General features: G+C 46.2%; 3 protein-coding genes across 4 annotated transcripts; 2 read left to right on the top strand and 1 right to left on the bottom strand.

Annotated features, from left to right (window-relative positions):
* The first annotated feature begins 864 nt into the window (after positions 1 to 864).
* LOC103187681 (coiled-coil domain-containing protein 27) lies at positions 865 to 12529 on the top strand. Its single transcript, XM_007907290.2, has 12 exons — positions 865 to 885; positions 4368 to 4494; positions 5373 to 5435; positions 6236 to 6360; positions 6908 to 7069; positions 7899 to 8111; positions 8561 to 9026; positions 9217 to 9347; positions 9909 to 9986; positions 10338 to 10550; positions 11712 to 11816; positions 12410 to 12529. Exons 1-12 carry the CDS (start codon positions 865 to 867, stop codon positions 12527 to 12529), a joined length of 1824 nt encoding a protein of 607 aa, XP_007905481.1.
* A 1996-nt stretch (positions 12530 to 14525) lies between these two features.
* smim1 (small integral membrane protein 1) lies at positions 14526 to 16773 on the top strand. 2 transcript variants are annotated; one of them, XM_007907279.2, is made up of 3 exons: positions 14526 to 15046; positions 15706 to 15835; positions 16327 to 16773. In XM_007907279.2, exons 2-3 carry the CDS (start codon positions 15732 to 15734, stop codon positions 16451 to 16453), a joined length of 231 nt encoding a protein of 76 aa, XP_007905470.1. In that variant the 5' UTR covers positions 14526 to 15046; positions 15706 to 15731; the 3' UTR covers positions 16454 to 16773. The 2 variants fall into 2 exon arrangements, with proteins under 2 accessions (XP_007905470.1, XP_007905469.1); XM_007907278.2 differs by lacking the exon at positions 14526 to 15046 and having other exon boundaries at positions 15577 to 15835.
* A 3978-nt stretch (positions 16774 to 20751) lies between these two features.
* lrrc47 (leucine rich repeat containing 47) lies at positions 20752 to 26008 on the bottom strand. Its single transcript, XM_042343791.1, has 6 exons — positions 25548 to 26008; positions 24822 to 24964; positions 24191 to 24305; positions 23673 to 23775; positions 23331 to 23420; positions 20752 to 22237 (listed from the first exon to the last, which is right to left on the bottom strand). Exons 1-6 carry the CDS (start codon positions 26006 to 26008, stop codon positions 22007 to 22009), a joined length of 1143 nt encoding a protein of 380 aa, XP_042199725.1. The 3' UTR covers positions 20752 to 22006.
* Positions 26009 to 26984: the final 976 nt, after the last annotated feature.

Here is a 26984-nt window from a genome sequence, read left to right as displayed (position 1 = left end):
AATATCCAGCCTGCAAATGGCCCACTTGTGACAAATTATTTCCCTGGATTTACATTCATCTTCATAGGGATCTGCCAAAAGGAAACAAAAGATACAAACTGATTACAACATTGCTGCCGGAAAAGTTAATTGGAAACCGTTTAAACCCTCTTCATCAGAGACGGGGTTAGTTAGTATTAACGTCTCAGTCCTGTACACAGTCACTCCACTTTACAGAACATTCTGTGAAGCGCTTTGAGATGTCTCAATGATGTGATAAGGCATCATATCAAATGCAAGGATGATTATTAATATTATATTGGTACCAAATAAGTCACTGGGGCCTAGTGGTTCTCGTGTCATCCTGTTTAAGTCCGTTACTTTAAAAACTAGATTCAATCACTGCCTCAGCCCTTAAAATTGAATGGATAAATATTATCTCGCTGTCTCATGACATGTTACCTCTTTGATTACGCTTTCGGTCAACTTCCCCCACCCCACCCCACCCCCCCCGCGCCCCCTGCCTCCTCTCGGGGGGAGGGGATCACTCAGTTGATCTGCATTGCCCTGTCAAGCGCTCCGAGACGTTGCCCCACGCGAAGGGCGTTTTATAAATGCAAGCTGTTGCCGTTATAATAATGTAAACCGTATGCGATCGAGGCACAGGCTTCAAGAAAGGGCTGAGGGCGAGGCGGAATTCTGGAGACGCTGAACTCTACCACATATATATAAAAAAAATGGAAAAGAGCCACGTCTCACCCCGTATGGACGTGTCGAACAGGACCTTTGATTTCTGGGTCAACAGCGTCAGAAGGACGACTCTAAGGCAAAAACGCATCTTCCATATCAGAATGCGCTTTCGCATCACTTCGCTCTCTGAGAGCGATGACAGCAGCAGCGCAGGGGGTCAGGGCTGGAGGACATTCATTCTTCGGGAAGCTGAGTCTCTATGGGATTTTCTGTGCAAATGTGTGTGTGTGTGTGTATGTGTGTGTATGTCTGTGTGTGTGTGTGGTGTGTTGGTGTGTGTGTGTGTCCCTCTCTCTCTCTTCACTGGAGTGCAGGGACCACCTGTGCTGTTGATTTCCAAAGCTGTGACCATTCTCTGCCGTTTGACTCGTCACAAACCCTGAGGGAGTGGAACTCGGGGGCAAGTGTCAAAATGGATTTACCCATCAAACGCTCTGCGGATTAAAATACAATTCAAGGTGTGTGTGTGTGTGGGGGGGGGGGGGGAGGGGGGGGGGGGTGAAAAAAATTAATAATTAATAATAATAATGATGATGATAATGAGAATGATGCGACAAACAGGAGAGAGGAGAGAGTCACTGAGACATTTCACATCAGCTGAACAAGGGACACGCGGCGCATGCGCAGGGAGGGAGCGGGCAGCCGGAGCGCGGCCCCGCCCACTCGACGCCGCTTGTTGCCGGGCAACGGGACGCTTGTTGCCGGGCAACGGGACGCCACCCACCAGCTGTTGGGCTGTGACACAAAGCACAGAGATTCCCTTCCCCCTCCCCCCCTCCCCCCCCCACCCACACCCCATCCCCCACCCTCACCCCACACCCCACCCCCACCCCCGGCGCCATTCATTCCAGAGCAACCCTGAGCGAGGAGGAGGAGGAGGAGGAGGAACAACAACAACAACAACAACAACAAGGGCACAGACAGACACCGCCCCCACCCCCAGATGCCACTCCCTGACCCCCTGCGTTCACTGGTGCTTTGAGTCAGAAGAACCCGCCCCGACCTGGATAGATCTGCTCCCAAATTGGCTCACTAGTCTGTCAATCATCCACCTGTCGCCTTTCCTTGTCCCCTCCCTCCATCCCTCCCTCAACAACAACTTGGATTTACATAGCGTCCTCCACCCGGACGGCGCCTCAGAGCGCTTCACAGTAACGGATCCCGGGGCCGAGCCCAGGGGGAGGGGGAGGGGGAGGAAGGTGTTTTTGTTCCCTCCCGCCCCTCGCTTCAAGTGTGTTTTGACTTGTGGCTGTTGAGAGAACTTACACCTTTCTTCTATCTTCTGAACTCAACCCCCACCCCCCCCCCCGTCACCCCCCCAACCCCAACCATCTCACAACCCGCTCACACACACACACACTTCATGCCTACCTCAGTCTGGCTCCGCTGGTGCACTGCGGTCTTTTGTGGGTTTACGCCCCCACCTTCCGGGCTTCAAAATGTGCTCCAATACAGTGCTGGGATAGGGTCGGGTTGGGGGAATGTGGTTGCTGCAACAACAACAACGAGATTACATTTGTATAGCGCCTTTCACGTCGGGAGGACGTCCCAAGGCGCTGGACAGAGTACAGCATTTCAGACCCGAGCTGGGGTTGGGGGGGGTAAGGGAGGGGAATGGAAGGGGGGTCGCCAATGGCATGGTCGAAGAGAAAGGTCTTGAGGCGGGACTTGAAGGAGGCTATGGAGGGGGCGAGACAGAGTGACTGGGGCATGGAATTCCAGAGGTTGGGGGCAGAGTGGCTGAAGGCTCTCCAGCCAATGCTGCAGTGTCAGCGGTGCCGTCCTTCGGATGAGACGTTTTACCAAGTTTCGGTTCACCTGTTTAGGTGGATGTTCAAGGTGTCAGATCTTAAGATTTAAGTTAAAAACTGCGGACAGACGACTTCCAAATTAAGATTGTGTTTAATACATTTCTAAAATCCCCCCCCATGTTAAATGTTGAGATTGACCCTAAAACCACCATAAATTTCTGGACCAGCATTTTGTCCAATGAGAATAAGAAGTGTAAACTGAGTTTCGTTGCAGGAGAACATCACCTACAGTCTGTTGCGCTTGTAGTCAGAAAAAAAAACAGGTGAATGAATGAGAGGTGCTCTCACTGGTTAGTAGAATTGTTAGAATTATAGAAAATAGCTTTTGTAACTAACGGCCTCAAATACCAATTCTTTGCTCTTTCCCTGCGCCTTTTCGTATCCTTCCTCTTCAAATGTTTTTTCGCCAATTCCTTTCTCGAAGGTAAGTCATTCACAGGGGCTTTTTCTACAAATGTTGAACCTTTGGAATAAAAGGATACGTTTGCAACCTCTCACTCGCGAGGCTATTCAAAGTGGTTGTTGCTTCCACACGGGTGAAAGTGGGCACTTGCAAAGGTACCGAGTGGCGAATGACGCACTTTATGTACCACTGGATGGCATCATCGAGTCAAGAGTTAATTCTGGATGCATTTGGCTGACATAGGATATGAGGATCAATTCACTGTCGCTCTCTTTTCGTCACAGGATCTTGATGTAACCTTGGTCCCTGGGAGTTACCAGAAAGGAAGAGGGAAGAGAGCGTTCTGAAGATGCAAGGCTTTTATGTTCTTCAAAGAAATGACCGCAGGACACAAGGATTCCCTTTCAGACCATCATGCGGAATCATCAAGAATCCAGATGTCGCAACACAAACAACTGAGACGACTGTGGCAAGTGCATTATCTCAGGCTTTGCAAGCAGATGGATTGAATGTGGTGAATGTACGGAACTCACTACCCCAAAGGGCTGTTAACGCTCAGTCCTTGAACATATTCAAGACTGAGATAGAGATTTCTTATTGCAAAAGGGTTTAAGGGGTATGGGGATAAGGCAGGGTCAGGCTATTAGCTGGAGTTAGATTAGGTCAGCCATGATTGAATGGCGGGGCAGGCGCGAAGGGCCGAATGGCCTACTCCTGCTCCTACATGTTATGTTATGTTAATTGTTTCGTTACTGTTTCATCGTTTTAATTTCCTTCCCTTGCACCCACTTTCAAAAGCTATTTCTCCACCATTGGCTCAGGTGTAATTAGATACAGTTACAATGCGCTTTGTTAAAACATGCATTTGTTCATAGCCTTGATTTACGTTGTAAATTGAGTGTGGACCTCAATTCAATGTCAGCTGGTTCATGGGTTGCAAAATGGCTGACTCCCAGACCAACCCATCCTGCAAGGAAGAGATGTCAGCAGTGAACTGATGCCCCGGAAGTCAGCTATTTTTAACATGCAGGAACTGTATGGGATGTTAAACTGAGGTCTCGTTTGCCTGGTCAAATGCACATTACAGATCACAGGGCACGATTTTGAAAAGGGAAAGAAGTTTCTCCCGGTGTCCTGGGAAGCAAGTCTCTAGATAAATTGGTCGTTTGCATCCTATATCAAATACAAGGTGTATTTCATTACCAAACAAAGGCCTCTGTAACCAGATCAACTGCAGTAGGTTTAGCCAGTGACGAGAATAATAAAAAGCAATTTATATTTAGAAAGTGCCTTTCATGAACGGAGGCTGTCTCAAAGTGCTTAAGAATGTAAAGCGCAGCGTGTTGTGTCCTATTATAAATGTGGGACACATATTCTACATGATTTTGAAATCATGATAATGACTACTGTTTGTTTTTGGCTAGTTACAAGATCAAAGTGTTTCAATAACTGGTAAAGGTGTGAGAGTTCCAACTGAGAAGTCACAGTTGCCCGAACAAAGCTCACCGGAACAAAGCCCACCTGGTACGATGTACAGATCTCAAAACTCTGGTGAGATTGTATTGATTTTCTAGTGCAATGATTCCCATCCTCACCCAACTCCATTAGCTCCCAGCACCTCAGAGGTTTTAGTTTTATAGAACTGGAGCCTGAAATTTCTTCCATTCTCAGGCTGAAGCTCGATGCCTTTAAAACACTTAAGATAAAAATCTACTAGATATACATTCAAAATATATAAATATTGTTTTCACAAAGAGACGATTAACAGTTGTAAGGGGTGACATTGGACCCATCTATGAGACAACTTAATAATAATAATAATCCTTGCATTTGATATAGCACTTTTCACGTCGGGAGGACGTCCAAAAGCGCTTCACAGAACACACTGTAAAGTGAATTGACTGTATATTTGTGGGCGAACGCGGCAGCCAATTGCACACAGCAATGTCCCACAAACAGTCGTGGATTGAAAATGACCAATTTATTATTGTTTGTGGTTTTGGAGGGATTATTATTAGGCTCTGTGTGGAGCAAGGAAACTTGCCCAAGGTTTCGCCCTCTGCCTGGAATTGAACTCAGGTCTCTCACTTGCAAAGCGAGTGCTCTAACCACTGAGCTACAGGACTCCACATTACACTTGACGTTGTAATTGGACGATGGTAGGTCGGGCACTCTGGATGCTTGAGATTAAATGGGCCAAAGGGTTTTCTTCACCCCAACCTTTCTCCCGATCTTATGTTAAGTCAGATAAACTGCACACCACTTGCAGATTGTGAAATTATTTCTGTGAGCTTCCAGCAATGACATTGCCGATAGTCCACTGAGACCAGTATAATATAATAATTTGTACTTGAGGGGCCGAATGGTCTGCTCCTGTTCCTATGTTCCCATGATTTTTTTTTGTTTGTTTCCTTTTACCTCCCATTTAGAGTTGAAGAGGGTAAGACAGTCAAGTTCAAGCTTCATGCAGCAGCCCTCAATTATAGAATCAGGTAAGGCAATTTTGGGAAGAGGCCAGGGGAAGGAAGAGGGGGAGTTGTGGGGAGGGCGGAGGAGGGGGCAGTGGGTGGTAGTCAACGACACCAAACAGGCAACACAAAAGCTACCTTTTGTTTCTAAGCTTTTGAATAAAATATTGTAAAGCCAAAGTTCGAGAAAAAAAAACCCACAGAGTTTGGCGAGCACAAATTTTCAGCCTAAACACCAATATCTCTGATAATAATTTACGTTTATACAACGTAAATCGTTCATTCAATCCCACTGCATTGCCCTATAATATTAATCCTTGCATTTGGTATAGCGCTTTATCACATCTTTGAGACGTCTCAAAGCACTTCACCGGATATACTATAAAATGAATTGACTGTATATTTTGTGGGCGAAACGCAGAAGCCAATTGCAACAGCAGCGTCCCCACAAACAGTCATGGATTGAAGTGACCAATTTTTTTTAAGGAGTTATTACCCCGGAAAAGCGATCCATCAATCGACCAACAACTGGGTTCCTACTTACTACTAAGTAAACAGAGGCGTGTGGAGTAAAGAAACTTTCCCAACATTTCGCCCTGTCTGGGAATTGAACCCAGGTCTCTCGCTTGCGAGACGAGTGCTCTAACCACTGAGCTAAGGGACTCGACTATAGAGAGCAAGTGGGGCAAGCATGCTGGAGGTCTTAATGAGATCTGGTTTGGTCACTAAAAGGTGGTCTATTGTCCCTCACTGCACAGTTTACCACATCCACTGCCCTGGGTCTCATTGAACAAATTCTATCTCTTCTTCTGCCCCTCATTCAGTCTCCATGAATGAGCTTTTGTTGACCACTTACTCTGGGAGGTCATCCATTGCCTCGGGCAAGCAACCTCCAAGTGAAGCTGGCATCAACAGGATCCCGTGGTACATTGCTGCGCTTCATGAAAAGGCGAGTACATCTGCAACGTTAGTCATGAACATTTGTGTGTCAGAACCACAGCCTTGCTGGCAAGGGTTTGGAAGTGAAGAATCTGGGAATGTTGGCATCAACAATGAACAAAGTGGTACAGTTTTATATTATAATAATCCTTGCATTTGATACAGCGCCTTATCATGTCTTCGAGACGTCTCAAAGCGCCTCACGGAATATACTGTAAAGTTAATTAACTGTATAATATGTGGGTAAATCACAGAAGCCAATTGCACAAACAGTCATGGATTAATGACCAATTTATTATTATTATTTTTCTTGAAGGAATTATTACCCCCAGAAAAGCGATCTGCCAATCGACTAACAACCGGGTTCTTAGTTACTGCTAGGTAACCAGAGGCTTGCGGAGTAAGGAAACTCGCCCCACCCGGGAATCAAACCCAGGTTTCTCGCTTGCGAGGCGAGCAATCTAACCACTATGCTACAAAGATGACAACATATGTCATGCCTTTGTCCTTGCCAACATAATTCAATGGGCATTTTCTTTAAAAAAAATCCCACACAGGAGCAAAGTATTTTGAATCTGGAGGATAGGATAAACAGTCTCTCAGTGTTTGAGGTAGAGTCTGCAAGAAAGGACCAAGTGATCTCAGAACTCCGGGCAGACGTAGCTCAATTGACACACCAAGCAACAGAATCATCAATCAATAATATCATCGAAAAACAGGTACAAAATCGTCAGAAATCAGCTGAGGAGCTCACTCTTCCATCTATTGTTCCTCAATGTAACTTCAGAGAAACTTGGAAGAAAATGTATTTATCGCAACCTAATAATTCCTCCATTCAATGTAACAGTGAAAAGTGCTTCACAGGTAATTACTGTCAGGTGAAGTGACCGTGTAATTGTAAGCAAAGACTGCAACCAATTTATGCACAGCATGATTCCAAAAACAGCCCTGAATTAAATGATAAATTAATCTGAAAGATTGTTGGCCAGGAGACGTGAAGAAACACCCTTCTCTTTTTGAATGGCTTCATGGGGCCTTTAGCAACCACTTGACCGGGCAGACGGGACCTTGATGCCTGGTTTCAGTGTTCCTGGGTTGGGTTAGAGAGGGCAGAAATCAGCCCAGCTCCTGCTCCTGGCACCCAAAAGCTCTTGTCGTCTTTGGCATGAGACTGTTACCATCAAATTTAAGATGTGAATAATTTTGGAGGGGGCAGACTAAATTTGGAAGCTGATTTTCCTCTGTTTCTTTTGTTGCATTGCAGAAAATCAGGCTCTAAATTAAGACCTCAACTCGAGATTGTTTCTCATTCCAAAATTTTACACGATTCGTACATTTTAAGATCATGGACTTAAGCCCGAGAAACTGAGAAATTTGTGCTCAATTCTGGTCTCGATTGCAGAATCTAAAGAGCCCCCCCCCCCCACCCCACACGTCTTCTCTGACCCCCTCCGTGCTCGCATGTGTGTGCGCGTGTGTGATGATAGGCCACCTGTGATTTTGTATGGATCTGCCACATAGATGTTGTGTTCGATTCCTCTGTTTTAGACTGAAATAATTCTTACGCTGCAAGATAAGCTAAATCGCAAGGAGCTCTTTGAAGCCGAGAGTAAGCGGAAAGACGTTGTGATCATTGATCTGAGGAAACAGATACACCAACTGAAGATGAAAAATTGCCACTGGGATGTTCAGCAAATAAGAGAGATAGCGACAGATACGTCACTTCTGCCACAGGATGAAGAGATAATCCTTCACATAAAAGTAAACTAGACTCTTATTCTTTAACTACATGGTTAATAATAATAATCCTTGCATTTGATTTAGCGTCTTATCACATCATTGGAACGTACTTCACAGATTATATTGTAACGTGACTGTGTATTTTGTGGGCAAAACGCAAAAGCCAATTGCGCACAGTAGTGTCCTACAAACAGTAGTGGATTGAGTGACCAATCGACTAACAACCAGGTGTCTACTTAAGTAAACAGAGACATGTGGGGTAAGGAAACTTGCCTAAGGTTTCGCCCCGCCTGGGAATTGAACCCGGGTCCTCTCGCTTGCTAACCACTGCAGAACTCCATAGTAAATCCAGCCCCATTGTGGATCTGAAGTCAATGTGGATATCAGGTCTTTACTGCTAAAATCTATTAACCCAAATCTTCTTCTATCAGATGTTATATTTTTATGATTGCTTCTGACCGTTTCCTTAGGATTATGAGGCAGAAGAGCAGGCCCCGATAAAAAGGGTCAAAATTCTGAAGGCTCGGAAAACTCGGGATGCCCAGAAAGGAGAACAAAGGTACAGATACGAGGAAGAATCGGAAGACAGCAGAGATGAACTGGAAAATGTGGAGAAAAGTAGCAAAGAGGAAAAGGAACAAGAACAACAGGAAGAGGAACATGTTGAACAAGAAGAGGAACATGTTGAACAAGAAGAGGAACAGGTTGAACAGGAAGAGGAAAGTGATCAACAAGAAGTGGAACAAGAGGAGGGTAAAGTGAGGGCAGTAATGTTTCATGCCACTGGACAATTTGGTCAAGATGTGTTACAGCATGATGAAGATCTCATTGAGCAGATCGAGCAGCTGAAGGAGCAGATTGACATCCAGCTGAATCATAACGAAAAACAGAGCCACGAGCTGCAGAGTGCTATCGAGAATTATAACATTTCCATAGGTAAGTAGGAATCTACTTTCTAGGGGTAATAATCTCTCCAAAACTCAATCCCTGACTGGTTGTGGGACACTGCTGTGCACAATTGGCTGCAGTGTTTCGCCCACAAAATACACAGTCAATCTACTTTACAATATATTCTGTGAAACACTTTGAGATGTGATTTACCGCCCCCCCCCCATCCCCCCGACAGGAACAATCATCTCTTTAAGGAAGGAACAGTCAAATGTAGATAACCAGCTGCGGAGCTCGAACGCGGAGGTGGAGAGATTACAGAAAGAGCTGCAGGAAAGAACTGTTCAAATCCAGGCTATGTCCAATAAGGTAGGAAGCAAAGCCAACTTTCAGAGACCCAAAATTCTTCATCATTTTAGCCTTAAACCCATCATCGGAATATTGTGGAATCCTGTAATGTAGTGGTTAAAGCACTTGCCTTGCGAGTTCAGTTCCTGGGCAGGGCAAAACCTTAGGCCAGTTTCCTTACTCCACACACCACTGTTTACCTAACAGTAAGTGGCAACCCAGTTGTTAGTCGATTGGCGAATCGCTTTTCCAGGGGTAATAATCCCTTCAAAAATAAATAAAAATAATTTGGTCTCTCAATCCACAACTGTGTGTGAAACACTGCTGTGCATAAGTGGCTACTGCATTTTGCCCACATAATACAGTCAATCCACTTTACAGTATATTCTGTGAAGCACTTTGAGACGTCTCAACGACATAAGGCGCTGTATCAACTCCAAGGATTATTATTATTACTTATAAAGGCATTACAGCAGAGAACTCTGTGACTGTGACTTTGCTGTAGAGTTTGTGTGAATTGGTGGCTAGGTGTTGAAGATTAATCCTCAGAGTAACTATGTCCCATGCTCTTCATCCAACTAGTTTTCCAATCTCAAGGAGGAAAAGAAACATATTCAGATTATGGCAGATCTGCAAAAGGAAAACTTCAGACTAGAGGAGGTAAGGCTGGATGTACATGGATGGATTTGTCTATTATTTAATATGACATTTTATCTCCAAGTTTTGTCCGAGTAGTTGTTGATATCCCTATTGGCTGCTGCTTTATTCCCCCCCCCCACCCCCCCGTGTTGATTCTTTCAAAAGCAAATGAGATATATTTCTGTCAGGAAATAATATCTTGGGATACAGTATATAATTTGGGACATGATATGTGCAAACAACTGCCAGGATGGTGGAAGGCAAACTGGATGGTCTTCCAGTCTTGGTCTTCTTTTCTCCAGCAATTCTTATGTTCTTAAAGCACGCACGGTTGTTTAGTATCACGGTAAGCCATGTGTGGCTTTTTTTCAGCTGGTTTCTGAGCTGCAGCAGGGACTGGCTAAGAAGACAGAGCTCTCAACAGAGATGAAGAATGAGATTAATGACTTGCAGCTCCGCATCACAGATGAAGACTTGAAGTTCAAGCAATTCCAGATGGAACACAATGACCTGCTGGGGAAATTAGCCCTCCTGCGACACACTGAGCAACAGACACAAGTCTTAATCGAACACCTGCAGATCAGGGTACTGTATGTCTCTGGAGAAGTGAAGAGCAAATTAGATTTATTTTAAGAAGTAATGATATCTTGGGGTATAGTATATGGTTTGGGACATGACATGTGCATGCGACTGCCAGGATGCTGGAAGGCGAACTGGACAGTCTTTTCTCATCTAGCAATTCTTATGTTCCAAGAGGAGCTCACATTTGTATACTGTAATAATAATCCTTGTATTTGATATAGCGCTTTTCACGTCTTCTCGATGTCTCAAAGCGCTTCACAGAATAGACTGTAAAGTGAATTGACTGTATAATTGCGGGCAAAATGCGGCAGCCAATTGCGCACGGCAGTGTCCCACAAACAGCCGTGGATTGAAGCGACCAATTTATTATTGTTTTTTTTTCTTGAGGGATTATTATCAGGCATGTGGAGTAAGGAAACTTGCCCAAGGTTTCACCCTGCCAGGAATCGAACCCAGGTCTCTCGCTTGCAAAGTGAGTGCTCTAACCACTGAGCTGCAGGACTCCACAGGACTCCTGTAGCGTTGAAAGGTCTCAAAGTGCTTTGCTTGTATCTCGGTTTCAGTCTGACTCATTTCAACTTCGAGATCCTCACACGTGTGTTCAACTCTCTGGCACCTTCCTATCCCTCCGACATCCTCACTTCCCAATCCACCACCCGCTCGTCCCTCCCACCCTCCGCCCCACCATCGGTGGTCGCGCTTTCAGCCCTACGTACTGAAACTCTAGAACACTTTTCCTCATTCCCTCTGCCTTGCCCACTCTGTCGCCTCTTTCAAGTCCCGCCTGAAGACCTTCCTCTTCGACCATGCTTACGGCCACCTCACCCGGCTCAGAGTCAGGCTCCGCCACTGTTAAGCGCTCAGCGTGGAGGGCAAGTTGTTGTTGGTAGCACATTCATCTCTGGGCCAGAAGTCAGGTTTATGAAACCCACATCAGGGCTTTTGGGGGCTGATAACGTCAACTTGGAATTTCAATTCACTATTTGCCACAGTTCTCAAGAAGAAATTTTACTAAAAATAATTTAAAAAATATATATTTGTTCAAATAAAATTTAATAAAATAATGGTTTTAATTTTTTTCTATACGTGGAAAAGTATTTTTTGTTTTGTGTTGTTGTTGCTTTTCGCTCTGGTTTAAATGTTCCTCTGCTCCGTTCAATCTAGTTTGATAAAATCCGAACCAAAATAATGCAGGCTGTGCACACCTCACTGGGGACCACCCGCATCCAAAACCTCATCACCGACAAGGACATTCTCGATGGCATGCAGGTCTGTGCCCTTCTCTTTTTATCTTAACAAAAATAATTCGAGGGTGACCAATTTCATATTTGTTTCGCCCCCATTGCTGTCTGCCTCTGCTCTTGATCTGCATTCCTCTCCCAGCTAAGCCTGACCTGACTGCCACACACATACACACACACGTTTGCATTTAGTATCGCGCCTTATAATGTCGTTGAAATGTCTCAATGATATCTTAACTGAAGAGGAACCAGGTTCAGGAATCCTGGCTGATGTCCCCTGCCCTAACCCCGAGCAGACCACAGCTAATTTAGCCTCTCCACATATAGCTTCACATCCAATTGCAGTCGAGCAAATGTTACCTGTCCCCATTGCCCTGCAAATCCACGAACTGATGGATTTGAAGACAAATAGTGGGATATTGGGTGGGGTGGGGGCGAAGCTAAAATTGAGCGAGTGACCAGTTTACTCTTTGGAGGATTGTTAGCTGGGACCCCAAGAGAAGCTCCGGTCTCTTTTCAAAGAGAGTTTGTCCTGAAAACAGCTCCCTGATTGACCAACAGCCTGGCGGAGATTAGGACCCTAACTGAAGTCAAAACTAATTGCCTGTGTTTTTTTTCCAGAAAATAATCACAGACCGCATAGATTTTCATCAGTTACTGATGGACAACGGAATCCCAGTGTCGCCCCTCTTTATAACAGAACCAGGGCAGAGTCGAGTCAGTCTGCAGTCCCGGGACTAGCTCTTACTGAAATAGGAACTGTACCCCATTGAGCAAACTAGCGACGTCTGATATTCTGCTGTGAGTCCACGGAGGTCCCACCTTCTGGTTTTTACTGGAAGCCAAGAGTAAAAAAAAATTCAGTGAAATTCAAGGTTGTGTTTCAGTTTCTCTTATCGCCTGAACAAAAAAATAATAATCATGCAGCACGAGGAAAACAACAGCAGCAATAACTTGCATTGAAATCAGGCCCTTCACACGGAGTAGCGTCCCTCCACCTAGGATATTAGTGTTTTGACCACAGAATAACACAAAATGCAAACCTCAAGGTGACGTGATGTTGGTTTGAGTCCCTCTATTCAGAGGCAGCGCTTAATATCAGGCAGCTTTACTCTAATAATATTCATAACAACCTCCGCAGTTGATACAGCGCCTGTAGCCTTGAAAGGATCCAGAGCTGTTCACGGGGAATTGCTGTGCAGTTTAGTGACTGTATTTTCCTGGCATCTTTTTCTTCCCTACAATCATTTAGCACTGAATTTTAAAATTGTAGTTTTAGTTGACCATACCGCCTGCAATAATAACAATACTTGCATTTGACATAGCGCCACATCACGTCATTGAGACGTCCCAAAGCGCTTTGCAGGATAACACTGTGTATTTTGTGGACGAAATGCGACAGCCAGTTGCACGTGTTGCAGTGTCCCGAAAACAGCCATGGAGCGAGTGACCAATTTTGATTAGGGGATTCTTTTGGAGGAAAAAGAAAGTTCTCGTTTAAAAAATAATGTAACAAAAGGCTTAAACAGATATATGTCAGCTTTGTTTGTTTGTTTGTTTGTTTCTTTTTCTTTCTTTCTCTCTCTCTCTCTCTCGGGTTTGGAATGTTTTCCGAATCTCATTGAAAAAAAATGTGCAAATTGTAACTTTGTTTTTAACTCGATTTAAAGTCACCGGGAAGTCTAACCCTCCAGCTCGCTGGTGCCCAGTTAATGTTAGGCGGGGGAAACCTTAGGCAGGTTTCCTTACTCCACACACCTCTATTTACCAAGCAGTAAGTAGGAACCCGCTCATTAGTTGATTGGCTGATCACTTCTCCAGGGGTAATAATCCCTTCAAATAAATAATAATTTGGTCACTTAATCCAGGACTGTTTGTGGGACACTGCTGCGTGCAATTGGCTGCCACGTTTCACCCACGAAATATACGGTCAATTCACTTTGCAATATATTCTGTGAAGCGATTTGAGACGTCTCGAACACGTGATGAGGCGCTGTATCAAATGCAACGGTTATTATGACCTTTCAGTGGGCAGACACCGGCAATCACACTGCCGCAGTTTGTTTGCGAGGTCTCGAGTTCAGGTAATTGTTGAACAAAGTCGCAGCTCAACTTTAAAGCACAGGCTCGAGCTCGGGAAGAGGGGATGTTGGAGCAAACGGCTCAAATTTAACTGCTGTTTTACAGGGAGTTTCACCCACACAAAATACACAGTCAATCCATTTTACAGTATAATAATATTAATAATAATCCTTGTATTTGATACAGCGCCTTCTCACATCGTTGAAACGTCTCAAAGCGCTTCACAGGATATACTGTCAAGTGGATTGACCGTATCTTGTGGGCGAAACGTTGCACACAGCCATGTCCCACCAACAGCCATGCACTGCAGGGATTATTATGATCCTCACATCAGCACATTTGAGAGGGCATTGACGAAGAAATCTTTGGAGGGAAATTTTTATTCCCACACTTAGCACCAAGCAAGTGGAGCGCAGTAATGCTGTCCATTGCTATACACCCGTGTTCTCATTCTCCACAGCTCTGTAAGCCTCTGTGATGTACATTCCTGAGCTGGTGTGAGTAGCAGAAAGTACCTACCAAGGCCAGGTCACTGCCCTTTCCCATTTAACTTCGCTTGGAAAGATTAAGGAGAGGAATGGTGACTGTGTGTGTGTGTGTGTGTGCTCAGCCGTGGGGGCCGTTAATGATTAGTCAGGGGGTTGGCAGAGTTTGACCCGTTGGGTTGTTGATCTTTCCTGGGATTTTGCAATCTTGTGGCAACAAAACAAGCTTTCGAGAGCTTTCATCTACGCAGTAACTGCAGCTCTGCAGTTTTAACAATGTTCCAGGCTGACGCATTATAGTCAGTGGGAGGGGGCTAAGGTTTCATGCTCATCTCCTCCTCCCTCTCCTCCACTCCGTCCCCCTGTAATATTCTGGCGTCTGTCAATCACATAAGTTTTTGGTCGAGCCTTGAAGAAAGCTGCCGTGTCTCTTCCAAGTCCTCACATCACAAGCAAGCGCACTTGCCAGTAACCGGGCAATCTCTGAGCTCCTACAGCTCCCTGGAGGCGAACATCTTGATCTCGACTGATTTGCAAGGTGCTTGGTGAGGACACGGAACATTGAATGTTGTGTTAAGTACCATCAGCAAGCGGAGCCTGGCTGAGCTCTGGGACATTCGGTTACTGACGATGTTCTGAGTAGTTTGATTAGAGTCCACATTTTACAGCGTCCACAGAAGTACTGCAAGCGGTAAGTTGATTTTCATTTGAAATATTTTGTACAAGGACTTTAGAATAATAATCATAATCCTTGCATTTGATTCAGTGCCTTATCGCGTCATCGACATGCCTCAAAGCGCTTTACAGGATATACCGTATACAAGATATAAACAGGCAGACGGGACTTTAGTTTAACGTCTCACAGTCTCATAGTCTCATAGATGGAAAGAACTCGCCTTTTTAATAACACTTCAACACGTCTCAAAACTCTTCACAATAATTATTCTCAATGGTACAGCAGTGACTGCGTCTGTGTAGGTAAAAACACAGAGCAATTTGCAGGTAACAGATCCCACAAACAGCCATGGGGGGATTGTTGGCCAGGAGAGAGAAACTCCCTTCTCTTTTCACTGATCTTTAACGTCCTCCTGAATAGGCAGTCTCATCCAAAGGATGGAATTTCTAACAGTTCTTTCCCCCCACCCCCAACACCGCATTGTCAGCTTACACTGACTGTGAGCTCAAAGTCCCAACACGAGACTTGAAACCACATCTTTCTGATCCGGGAGGGAGTGAGGGACTACAAGCTGACTGACTTTGGCCCAAAATAAAATACGTTCAGTGCGAGTGCTTGACTGATCATGAGGCAGCGGAAACCTTACGAGCTTGTTTATTTTTGTGTGTCGACAGATCCTGTCAGTTATCGAGCCCCAACAATGCAGAGCCAGGAGACAGAGGTGCAGTACAGCCGATGGAACGAGAACTCCCACGACCAAGTCACCATCGGCATCTCTCCAATAGCTGCGTCAGGCTACAGAAAGTATGTCTCTTGTACAGTGACGGGGCATTGAGTTATAGGGCAGTGCTAACTACCATTAGGTTATTCTGAGAGCTCTGAGACGCTGCCCCACATGAAGGGTGCAATATAAATGCAAGTTGTTTTTATTGTGGTGGAAAAAGCAAGGGAGGTATATCACAAGTTTACACCCAGCAATGATCTTGGGGTACTACTTAACAAAAGACTTGACTTTGAGAGGCGCACTTAACGGCCCCAGTTTCTGCGTTGCAACAGTTGGGATGTTGAATGCCCTGCCAAGTAAGGTGGTAAGTAGGCAAGTATAAGGAGGATAGGTTTGAAGGGGCAGGACAGTTGAATTGAACGGATGGCTTGCTTCGAGAGATGGTGAGTGCGGACTTGAAGGGCCAAATGGCCTCCTTTGGAGGCGCATCCTTCTGCGCCTGTAGATGTCTGTGATTCTGGCCACACTGACAGCTCACGAGCTTTACAATTCCCACTGTGTCTTTCCTCAGGATCTACAATAGGTTTTGCACCGGAAAAGTGGGCATCGCCCTGAAGGTCCTCGGTGGAATCATCACGTTCTGGATCATCTTCATGATCGGCTACGTGACGGGCTACTACGTACACAGGTGCAAGTAGAAGACGATAAACAATTGCCCCCCCATGCCCCCAGTGCACGACCCACCCTACAGTCTAACTAATCCAAACTCTCTTAAGTCTGATCAAAACCAAAGATCTTTCGCATTATCATTTCCAGATCAGTTCCTCCAGACATCCAACAAACTTCAGTGCTTACCCCAGCGAGTGTGTTTACAGTGAGCTTACAGAAGTCAGTCGGAGTCTTCCAGTTACATTAAGAAACCGAGACGCAGAAAGCCCAAGCACTGCTTACCTGTCTTACAAACTCGTGCAGTCCCGTAGAGTAGTGGTTAGTGCGTTCGCCTCGCAAGCGAGAGGACCCGGGTTGAATTCCCGGACAGGACGAAATCTTAGGCAAGTTTCCTTACTCCACACGCCACTGTTCACCTAGCAGTAAGTAGAAACCTGGTTGTTAGTCAATTGGCAGATCGCGTTCCGGGGGTAATAATCCCTCCCTCCCCCCAAAAATGTGGTCACTCAATCCGCGATTATTTGTGGGATGTTGTTGTGCACAATTGGCTGCTGCAGTTTGCCCACAAATAAGTCAATCCATTTTACAATACAGCATATTCTGTGAACTGCTTTGCGACGTAATAAGGTGCTATATCAAATGTGAGGATTATTAGATATTAGTTTATTATTATAACCCCGGCTCCCAAGTAGAATTACACAGAACATTTTGTGTTCAAAGGCAATACATCACTCCTCCCTTTTCAAGCCATTGTAGGGACACTGCCCTCCCAGAGCAACAACAACTGGCATTTATATAGCGCCCTTCACGCCGGACGGCGTCTCGGAGAGCAAGGTTCAATACCACCGAGACAAGCAGAGAGGACACAGAACCGCAAACAAGAACTTTAAGTGAAGAAAATTCAGCCGAAGCTAAAATTCAGCAAAAAAAAAACAGCGAGAACCATTTTGAAGCAATTTTATCTGAGCTTTTTTTGTATGTGTAAAAATTTTTTTTTGATGATTGAACGATTAACAATCGAGCCACTTTAATAGGGTTTTGATTTCTGCACTAAATGATTTTCAGGAAGGAACATGAGTAATTATTGAGTTCCCCCACCCACCCCCTCCATCCCCTCCCAGCAATGGAATTATATTCTCCGTTTTGATTTGTTTCCTGATTTGAACCTGCTTTGAAATGTGACATGTCACAAGGAGGGGTCTTAAGTGTATTCAGTGAAGAAAGGTAATGCGTAAAGAGACGGCTAAGTATGAAAATAAACATCTTCCACTGTCAAACAGACCGTGTGTTGTATTGTCCTGCCCGTGGTGGCACTTTCACATGGGAATCACGTCAGGAGTGAATCAAATCAATATTTCTGGGGAGAGAAATTCCACCCGAGTCTCGATTTCCTTTATCTTAGTCGATTGGCGGATCGTTTTTCCAGTGGTAATACATTTTTAAATAATAATTTGGTCACTCAATCCACTACTGTTTCTGCGCAATTGGCTGCCGCTTTTCGCCCACAAAATATACAGTCAATTCACTTCACAGTATATCCTGTGAAGTGCTTTGAGACGTCTCAAAGACCTAATAAGGCGCTATATCAAATTCAAGGATTATTAGGATTATTATTATTATTATATTTTCTCTTTGAATTCACAGCCCTTTAGTTTCAAAGCCGGTTTTCTGTAAAGTTTCTTTTAAGTACTGCGGAAAACCTGGTTTTAAAAGTTAAGACTGAATTCAACAAGTCTGGATTCTCTTGAAACGCTACATAAGTGAGGGTAGCAGAATTGAGCTGAGCATAACTGAGTCATTTTTCCACACACAGGGCATTTTCTATGCCCCTAACCTCCGAGCCCACCCCCACCATCTGTCTTTAAATTGCACCTTATAACATCTCTCTTCCACCAGACCTCCGCCCCCCCCCCTTTCCACCAACGCCCCTCTTCTCCCTTGCTCAGCGTTTAACCTCTCATTGTAAAGCAGCAGGAAGCTTGCTGTAACAAAGAGAGTGGGTTTAGCTGGTTAAACTCCAGCAGTTACCCAGGAGAAGAGATTTGTTGTTCAGGTGCTCCATTTCAGTTCAGACAAAGGAAAATGATCACACACATAGAACTCAGAAGCTTGGTTTGGATACCCTTAACTGAGACACCTGCGACTCAGTCTGCGTGAGTCAGACACCGGGGAAACCAAGAAAACAACAACAAATGCACAGGACAAACTGCACCACATTAGCTTCGATGGAGGGGAGGTGGTAGTTTGCAGACAGGCTGGTTGCGTTTCAGTATTATTTAATGATGAACTCCACCAGGTGGCAATGTGATCTCAGCGCTGGGTGCAACAGTGCTGCAATACACAACCTTGCATTAAGCAGCAGCTCAGACACTGACCTGCAACACAGCTGCGAGGCGCAATGATCATGGTAGAGCCTCAGAGAGTCGACGTGCTCCGTCTGAAGCCTTTTAATCCTCTCCGCCTGCCGGGGAGAAACGATCAGGGGAGGAGTGGCAGGAGGCTGTGGCTATTACCTTCATTCTCGGGCAAAACCGACTCCAGAACGCAAGAGACTTTCACCTTCCCATGTTCAAGCAGCGGAGAGGCCAGGCGCAAGTCACAGGAATCTCTCCCTCCGATTCCAGACTCCCGATCGCAGCCAAACCCGTGTGCGAGACAGGTCGGGAACTCTCTTCACCAAAGACGATTCTCCCTACCCAACCCAGGGACTGACTCACTGGGCAACAGAGGCTTTGGTTTCAAGGTGGTGAGATCCAACAAGGACAATCCTTCTCAGGTAGGAAAGGATCTGGAAGCAGACGGCAGATTTCATCCAAGGGCGACTGCGTGCAAAGCGGTGGGTAACATCGAGAGACGGGCCAATCCCGGGATTTTTAATGGGGATCAGAAACCGGGATGGAATCCGGATCCCAGTAAGTGCAATAGGGATGGGAAACCGGATTCAGGGAAAGGTAACAGGAATGGGACTGTCACCAAGAGGCTGGACGCACGAGAGGTGAAGAGTCGGGAATTGGCCTCGGAAAACCGTACGTCGGGAGATGTGGCAAGGGGCAATCACCTGGAGGAGCAAGGGTCAAGCAGAGAGAGGGTAATGGTGTGGCTGGTGTCCGTCAACGAGTTTCTGTACAAAGATTCACTCCTGGGAATCAGCCACTCACCAGAGACCGAACAAGACACTTGCATAAAGCTTGTGTATAAAGGACTGAAAGTGGCTCGTTTTGAGACCATCACAACTGTTTGTGGGACGCTGCTGTATGCAATTGGCTGCCGCGTTTCGCCCACAACACAGTCAATTCCTTTTTCCAGTATGTTCTGTGGAGCACTTTGAGACGTCTAGAAGACGCGATAAGGCACTACATCAAATGCAAGGATTATTATTATCATCATCATCGTTCACCTTTAGATAACTAAGGTTGTTGTGTAGCACTGAACAGACCTCAGATCGTGTGGGAATGTTAAACTGTTTTACTGAATTGGCTGTTAAACCAGCGATGGTTGCAGATTTACCAACTCGGCTGTACTGGGAAAACCAGATTAAGCCTCGGTAACTCAACCATTAATAAATCATTCCAGTCCTTGCTCTCTGTCTCCGTCGCCTGCAAAGGCAAACGGAACATTTGATACAACGCTTTACCATGTGTCGAAATATCTCAAAGCACTTAGGAACAGGAGTAGGCCATTCAGCTCATTCTATAAGATCAAGTCTCTTCTGTACCTCAACTCCAATTACTCACCCTTGCCGCATATCCCTTAATACCTTGACCCAACAAATATCTATTCACCTCAGTCTTGAAAATTAATGGATCCAGCATCCAAAGCTTTTTGGGCGGAAGAGTTCTAGATTTCCACAACCCTTTGGGTGAAAAACTGCCTCCTGATTTCACTCCTATCTCTAATTTTAAGATGAGTTTATTGACCAGGAAAGAAAAACTCCCTTCTGTTTTCCGATAGTCCCGGGGGTATTTAGACTCCACAGGATGTAGACAGGACCTCGGTTTAATATCTCATCCGACACCTCTTGGCAATACAGCGAATCCCTGGCACTGCTCTGGAGTCAGCCTGGCCTGCGAGCTAAAACTCTGACAACGAGCTCTGATGTTCTTCGGGAGAAGCTTGGCACCAACTGAACCGAGCTGAGGACCCATGAGGGTGCCTGATGCTGACAAGGAGTTCCTAATAGGAAAGATTTCCGTCATGCTCCTGTGACTTTCCAGGCTGGCAAGAATCCCACCCGAGAGAAGAGATGTATATTGTACCTGTTTGACAGTTGAAAGAACTCAACTTGACTCATGTAAATTTCAATGTTCAGCAGAAATGAATCATCTCGTGGTTTCAATGGTAGTTTATTCATCTGGTAATACAGTCCACACAGGTATGGATGTAGATGTACAAACATATCCAGTATTGGAACTTTAGACAGTTCATTTCCCCCCCGCAGCCAACTCCCTTCCCATCGTTCCTGTACATCACTGTCTTATTCCAACAGCCATTGGCGTTGCTCCATGAGTCATCCTTTTAAGAGCCTCGCAATCACCATTCAGTCTAAGACGCTTTGTGCAATGATCCAAATGGTAGACCCGAGTGTTATTGACAGACGTGATAAAAGTATTTCAGAAATTGGCAACTTAACGTATAAACTTGCTTATAGCTTGCTGCGAGAATAAGGGCAGAAATTTGCCACTTTTTTTTAAGAGCGTGTTTCAGTTATGAATCCAGCGAAAATAAATAGCGGACACTAAAAATAAAGCTGACATGTGGGTGTGAGCTTTATTACAGCCAATAAGATTTGGATGGTCACTGAAGCCTCCCTTGGTTTTATCATGCATTGCCTTGTGCTAAACAGGCCTCTGGTAAATAGCTATAATACAGTATATCTGTCTACTGTTTAGCCAGACAGCTTCCTGCTGCTGTGTTAATTGTTTCACATTTCTCAGCGATTCAGATAATTAAGTATATTCAGGAAAGACTTTGCAGGCACAAGTTTTCAACAGCAGGTTACATTAAGAGATGCTTAAGTCTTTTTGGGGGAGGGGGAAGATTTGAGATCAGAGCTCGAGATCGCTCACACCCCAAGCTGTCATGAGAGGCAAACAGCAAAGCTGAAGTGGGGAGGGCGTGTGGGGAGGGAGAGATGGGAGGGGAGGCATCCCCGGGTCTGCCATTCGCCTCTCGTGGCTGGATTTGGGGCAGCAGCGAGGGTTAGTACAGTATAGAACGACAGGCATCAGAAACGACTGATGTATTGGGAGTCTTCCCCTCAACTCGGGGAAACGTGGACTTGAATTTTGCTTTTAAGCGGGATGGTGAGATGAATTTTTTTGAGAAAAAGGAAGTCAATTCCTGTCCTGCAGTGGAAAGGTTTTCCCTTCGATGGGTTGTCAGCTTATATTTTATGTGAAGCTTTTATCTCCCCCTCCCCCTCCCCGCCGGCCCACTCAATGTACCTTTGGAGAGGCTACAAAGGGTTAATCTCTGAGCCGGGACGTTCCTTGCTGGCACAATTTGGGAGTCGAGCAAAGAGGACCTGGAGGACAGAGAAGCTTGAAGGCGGGAACAGCGGACGGAGGAGTGAGCGAGTGAGGTTACCGGATGATGGTCATGTAACTCAGGTCCACGTTTAAGTCGGTTTTGGCCGGATAAACCACCTTCAGGTTACCCTCGTTGTCTACCACACGCACTTGTTTCACCGTCAGCTCAGGGCCGGCCGGGGTGGTCTCTGGGGGCTCAGTGACCGGCTCCTCCAGGTTCTCCTCGTCCGACACCGATTCCTGCTCCTGACTCTCACAGGTGAATTTATTCAGTTCGGCCATGCGCTGAGAGGGAGAAAATAACACATGTTATTCAGGCTGTCTTCATTGTAACAGAGAGGGCTGAGAGAGAGAGAGAGAGAGAGAGAGATTCCTCATGGTCAGAATATGAGCTCACAGCCCAGGCAGACACTCCAGTGCAATGCTGGGGGAGCTGCCCATCGTCAGAGGTGCCGTCCTTGGTTTAAGACTGAATCTGAGATCCCGACTGTCTGTTCTCTAGTTGGATCTTAAAGAATCCCCCCTGATGCAATTCGCCCACAAATACAGCCACTCCACTTTACAGTATATTCTGTGAAGCGCTTTGAGACGTCAGGGATATGGGGCAACGACGGGTAATTGGAGTTGAGGTACAGATCAGCCATGATCTTATAGAATGGGGGGAAACAGGCTTGAGGGGCTGAATGGCCTACTCCTGTTACTGTGTCCCTATGATTCTAACAGGATTTATTTTTAATAAATCTCGCAAATTAGAACCCCCGATGTCTCAAAGCCTTGAACGCTTGGGCGTTCAGGAAGAGTCGCAGCGGGGCTTTCAGTGAAGAAACAGCTGCTGGCCCTTCAGCGAGACATTTTGATGCCAGTGTGCAACATTATACAAGATTACACTCTGCACAAATAAGACGCAGACAAAAGCGGTCAATGCCATGACAATTAACTCCTGTTAAAAAAACTGAACAAGTGTTTGTTTAACAACAGATTGAAGGTTAGAAGTATACACACAGCTATTAAGTTACTCCCAAGGTTTCTCCAGTTTTGGATTACACCCAGCGATGGATTAATACTTACAACAAAGGGACTCGGTTATGAGTGACTGGTGCAAGTGCTTTCTTTCAAAGTTCTGAATTGGGGCTCAATCCCGCAACTCTCTGACTGAGCAGAGCAGGTAAGTGGGAAGGAGAAAGGAAGTAACAGGGAAAATGAGAAAGGACTTCACTGAGCTGCGATGCTGTCCCACATGAGAGGAAAGGTAGCTTGATTCAGACGAATCCCATTGACGTTCACCACCAGATACACCAGAGCAGTACAGTATGGCAGAGTGCGTCACAGGAGGGATCAGGGTTAAGGGTAGGACGTCAAGAGATAATAAAATACTCACTACAATCAGGGTGTCCATGACTTCCTTGCAGATCTGCAGGCTTGCGCAGCTGGTGACTTCAACAAACAGCTGACTGGTGTCTTTGCGGATCTGGTGAGAATGCGATGGCAGGTAAACGGTTAAACCAACGGTCAGCCATTCACACCTCACAGCATCTGCTCACGTCGAAAGTAATAAATAGATTTCAACAAAAATTGTAACTATTCTCCCCCCAGCAGACGGGAAACGTTTCAAAACACACTGAGCACAGAGGCTAATTATCTACCTACAGTTTGGCTCCGGGACCGAATGATGTGGTGCAGAGCTGTGTCAGTCTCCATAAAGCATCATTGCTGAACGTACCTTGGTTTTATCGCTGTTGGTGATGGGTGGGAAGGAGATGACGTGTTCCTCCGCGTCCACTAAACAGGGGTAGTTTGTTTTGCCGTTGAGTAACTGCAGGTATCTGGGGATCAGAAAGTACGGACATTTAAACCCTGTCAGTATCACACGGTCAATTCCACGCCAGACTTTTAGTCCAGCCCATCACCGTGGACGGGTAAACAGATGCGCGTGTGGAGTAAGGAAACTTGCCGTCACTGAGCTGTGTAGGAAGCCGGGCAGTCAGAGCCGGGGAGTGGAACCGGCTTTTGTTGTGAAGGCTCGTGGATCGGCCGCTGGCACCGAGCAGAGCGATGGACAACCTGACCTGAGTGTAGTAGGTCTGGTTGAGCAGCTTTCTCTGCACGGACTGTGGCTCCCTGGCACACAGTGACCGGCAATGGCGTGGGCTGGGAGGGTCTGACTTCCCCGACTGCAGGGATCGAGCTGGTTTGCTGGCACTGAGAGACAGCGCAGGGCGGTGTGATTGACCGACTTACTTGTGGAGCCCAGAGACGTTCTGTCGTTTCTTCTGCTTTCTCTGCTCCTCGGCCTCGGCTTGGAGCTGCCGGATCAGCTCAGTCGCCTTCACCTCCTTCGCCCCAGTGGGATGATCTGCAGGTACAAACAGCGCTGAGCAAACATGAGCAAGCCTCGGGGCTCCACACCCGGGGGGTGGGGGGGTTGGGGGGGAAGGTGATCAAAGGTGAGGTGTCAAAGAAGAGTCAAAGAGCTGTTAACAGTGTGATCGGTAATGCGATGGATACCTTTCCCCTTTCAGTCTCTGATAATAATAATCATCCTTTGCATTTGAGATGTCTTTGAGACGTCTCAAACCACTCAGAATATACTGTAAAGTAAATTGACCACAAACCATTGTGGATCGAGTCACCAAATTATTATTACTATTATTTTTTGAAGGGATGATTATCCCCTTGAAAAGCAATCCGTCAATCGACTAACAAATGGGTTCCAGTTTACTGCTAGAGGTATGTGGAGTAAGGAAACTTGCCTAAGGTTCATCCTGACCGGGAATCGAACCCAGGTCCTCTCACTTGTGAGGCGAGCGTGCTTTTCACTACACTAGCAATAGCCTGAGATGACACACCCTCGGTAATCGCCGTCTCTCACCGTCATCATTGCTTACCTTCAAGGTGTGGCTGGGTCTGGCGTCATACAGCAACGGCCCCTTCACCAGACGCAGGTCGTGGGTGGCGATGGTGGCCAGTGTTCTCTTCTGGCAGATGTCCTCGTGCAGCTTGGTCTGGAGTGTGTTTTGGGGGGGAAAGCATTTGTTAAAACCCAGCCACAATCAATGGACTGTCAAAGGGTTACCTAACGTGTGACTAATGCCTGTCCATCGATGTCCACCCTTGGGAGCTCGAGCAGAGTTTTTCCCCTCCGTCCCTCCCTCCCTGAGACACGCTGGGGATTGGCACTCACCAGGTCAGTCAGCCGTTACACACTGGGCCACGGGGATGCAGTGGGGTTTGAGTACTTTGAACTATCTGGGGATGTGTCTGGCAGGGGAGCTTTGCCATTCACACACAAAAGGTGAACCGTGCCCTCAGGAGGAACGCCCCTCCGCGCTCTCAGGAGTGGGGTACGATGAGCAGACAGCGTTCCCTCGTGTGTAAAGGGCACAGCTCCACTGCCAGCCCCAGCCGCGCTACACCCCCACATGGGGCACCTTGGGACGTCCTCCCGACGTGAAAGGCGCTATGCAAATGTAATCTTGCATTGTCTTGTAAAATATTCAGTCACTCCACTTTACAACATACCCCGTGAAGCGCTTTGAGAGGTCTCGACAACAAATGCGAGGATTATTATTAGCATTTTTATGATTACCTGAGCGTGAGAAAGCGTTTCAGCGCGTTCCCCGGCCTCAGCTTCATCCCCTGCACCACACAGCACACGATGTAGGGCCTGACGTCCTTCACCTCGGCGGTCACCCTGACCTGCACGGAGGAGGCGGCAGTGCTTTCGGACACGTGCAGCACCCGGACCACCAGTTTGTTCAGGTCCTCGACTCCGTCCGTTTCCATGGCCTCCTTCTTCACGGCCTTTTTCCTCTTGCTCCTCTCGTTGCCCTCTGTCTTGCCCTTGCCCCTCCCCCCCGACCTCAGGTAGTCCAGGATAGACTTGGTCTGACAGCCGTTGACCATTTTCTCCAGACGCTTGTCCTGCAAGGGGTTTCCCTTCAGGTTCAGCTCCTTCAGCTTGGGGCAGTCAGCGAGCTCCAGGGGGATAACACTGAGCTTGTTATTGGAGACGTCTAGCACCTGGAACATAAAGAGAGACTGGATAAGGGAGCGCATATCCCACAAAATACAGTCAAATAACTTTACAGTATATTCTGTGAAGCGCTTTGAGACGTCTCGAAGACGTGATAAGGAGCTATATATCAAACGCAAGGATTATTATTATATTATTATTTATAAATAAGTTTGTTTGGTGAAAGAAGATCGAGCTCCAACTAGTTCGCCTTCCACCATCCCGATATGTCGAGTCCCAAACTATATACCGTCTCCCCAGATATTATTTTCTAGAAGAAATCTATCTATAAATTGTTCTTGAAACAAACTGCTTCTGCTTCTTGCTTCCAACGTCTCCCTAGGGTGCCTGTCCCATACGTTTAACTACTCGCTCACTGAAATAGCGTCTCAGCAGATTTGCTCTGAATTTACCCCCCCTTCAGTCGCAGGCCACATCCTCTGGTTCTACTGTTCAGTACAAGATAAAACAGCTTGTCGGGGTCTATGTTATGTAGTCCCTTCGGAAGCTTAATGATCGTAATCGTATCGTGCCTCAACTTTCTCTTACTGGTTTACCTAATTCTGGAAAGTATTAGGTGCAGGTTGTCAAGAGCCAAGGCTTGGGGACCCCAGAGGGTGCGTTGGGGTAACTGCTGGAGTCTAACCAGCTAAAACCGCAGAGCTTGCCCTTGAGAGCGCTGTCTGGCAAGCTTTCCCGCTGCTTGTCCAGCTGGGACCACCCGACTTGTCGGGGCTTTGTTTTGCGGGGTTAACTGCCCCCAGTGATTTTGCACACAAAGTCCCACACAAGGTCGCGAAATGAATTACCAATTCACCCAGAGAATTGTTGATTAAGACACTCGGAGAAACTGTGTAGACGTTTCTAACCCCTTTTTTGTTATTATCTTACATTTCTGCCGCATTTTGCTGACCAGTGGAAATGATCTGTCACTATTTGCTCTGTTATAATAATTCCTCCCGGAGCGTATGTGAAGCCCTGAGCACATCCCTTCAGCTCGCGTTTCCCTCAATAACTGAA

This window comes from Callorhinchus milii, unplaced genomic scaffold (assembly GCF_018977255.1).
Source record: "Callorhinchus milii isolate IMCB2004 unplaced genomic scaffold, IMCB_Cmil_1.0 Scaffold24, whole genome shotgun sequence".
NCBI classification, from domain to species: Eukaryota; Metazoa; Chordata; class Chondrichthyes; order Chimaeriformes; family Callorhinchidae; genus Callorhinchus; species Callorhinchus milii.
This window is presented reverse-complemented; position numbering and strand designations above follow the sequence as displayed.

Bases quoted from the DNA above. Each gene is read 5' to 3' on its own strand.
- smim1 (XM_007907278.2), top strand. From the start codon at position 15,657: ATGAGGCAGCGGAAACCTTACGAGCTTGTTTATTTTTGTGTGTCGACA. The intron at 15,836-16,326 runs GTATGTCTCTTG...GTCTTTCCTCAG, and splicing joins GCTGCGTCAGGCTACAGAAA to GATCTACAATAGGTTTTGCA.
- LOC103187681 (XM_007907290.2), top strand. From the start codon at position 865: ATGACAGCAGCAGCGCAGGGG. The intron at 5,436-6,235 runs GTAAGGCAATTT...CCCCTCATTCAG, and splicing joins GCCCTCAATTATAGAATCAG to TCTCCATGAATGAGCTTTTG. The intron at 9,987-10,337 runs GTAAGGCTGGAT...GCTTTTTTTCAG, and splicing joins AAAACTTCAGACTAGAGGAG to CTGGTTTCTGAGCTGCAGCA.
- lrrc47 (XM_042343791.1), bottom strand. From the start codon at position 26,008: ATGCGCTCCCTTATCCAGTCTCTCTTTATGTTCCAGGTGCTAGACGTC. The intron at 23,776-24,190 runs GTAAGTCGGTCA...TCTGATCCCCAG, and splicing joins AACGTCTCTGGGCTCCACAA to ATACCTGCAGTTACTCAACG. The intron at 22,238-23,330 runs GTGAGTATTTTA...TCTCCCTCTCAG, and splicing joins TCATGGACACCCTGATTGTA to CGCATGGCCGAACTGAATAA.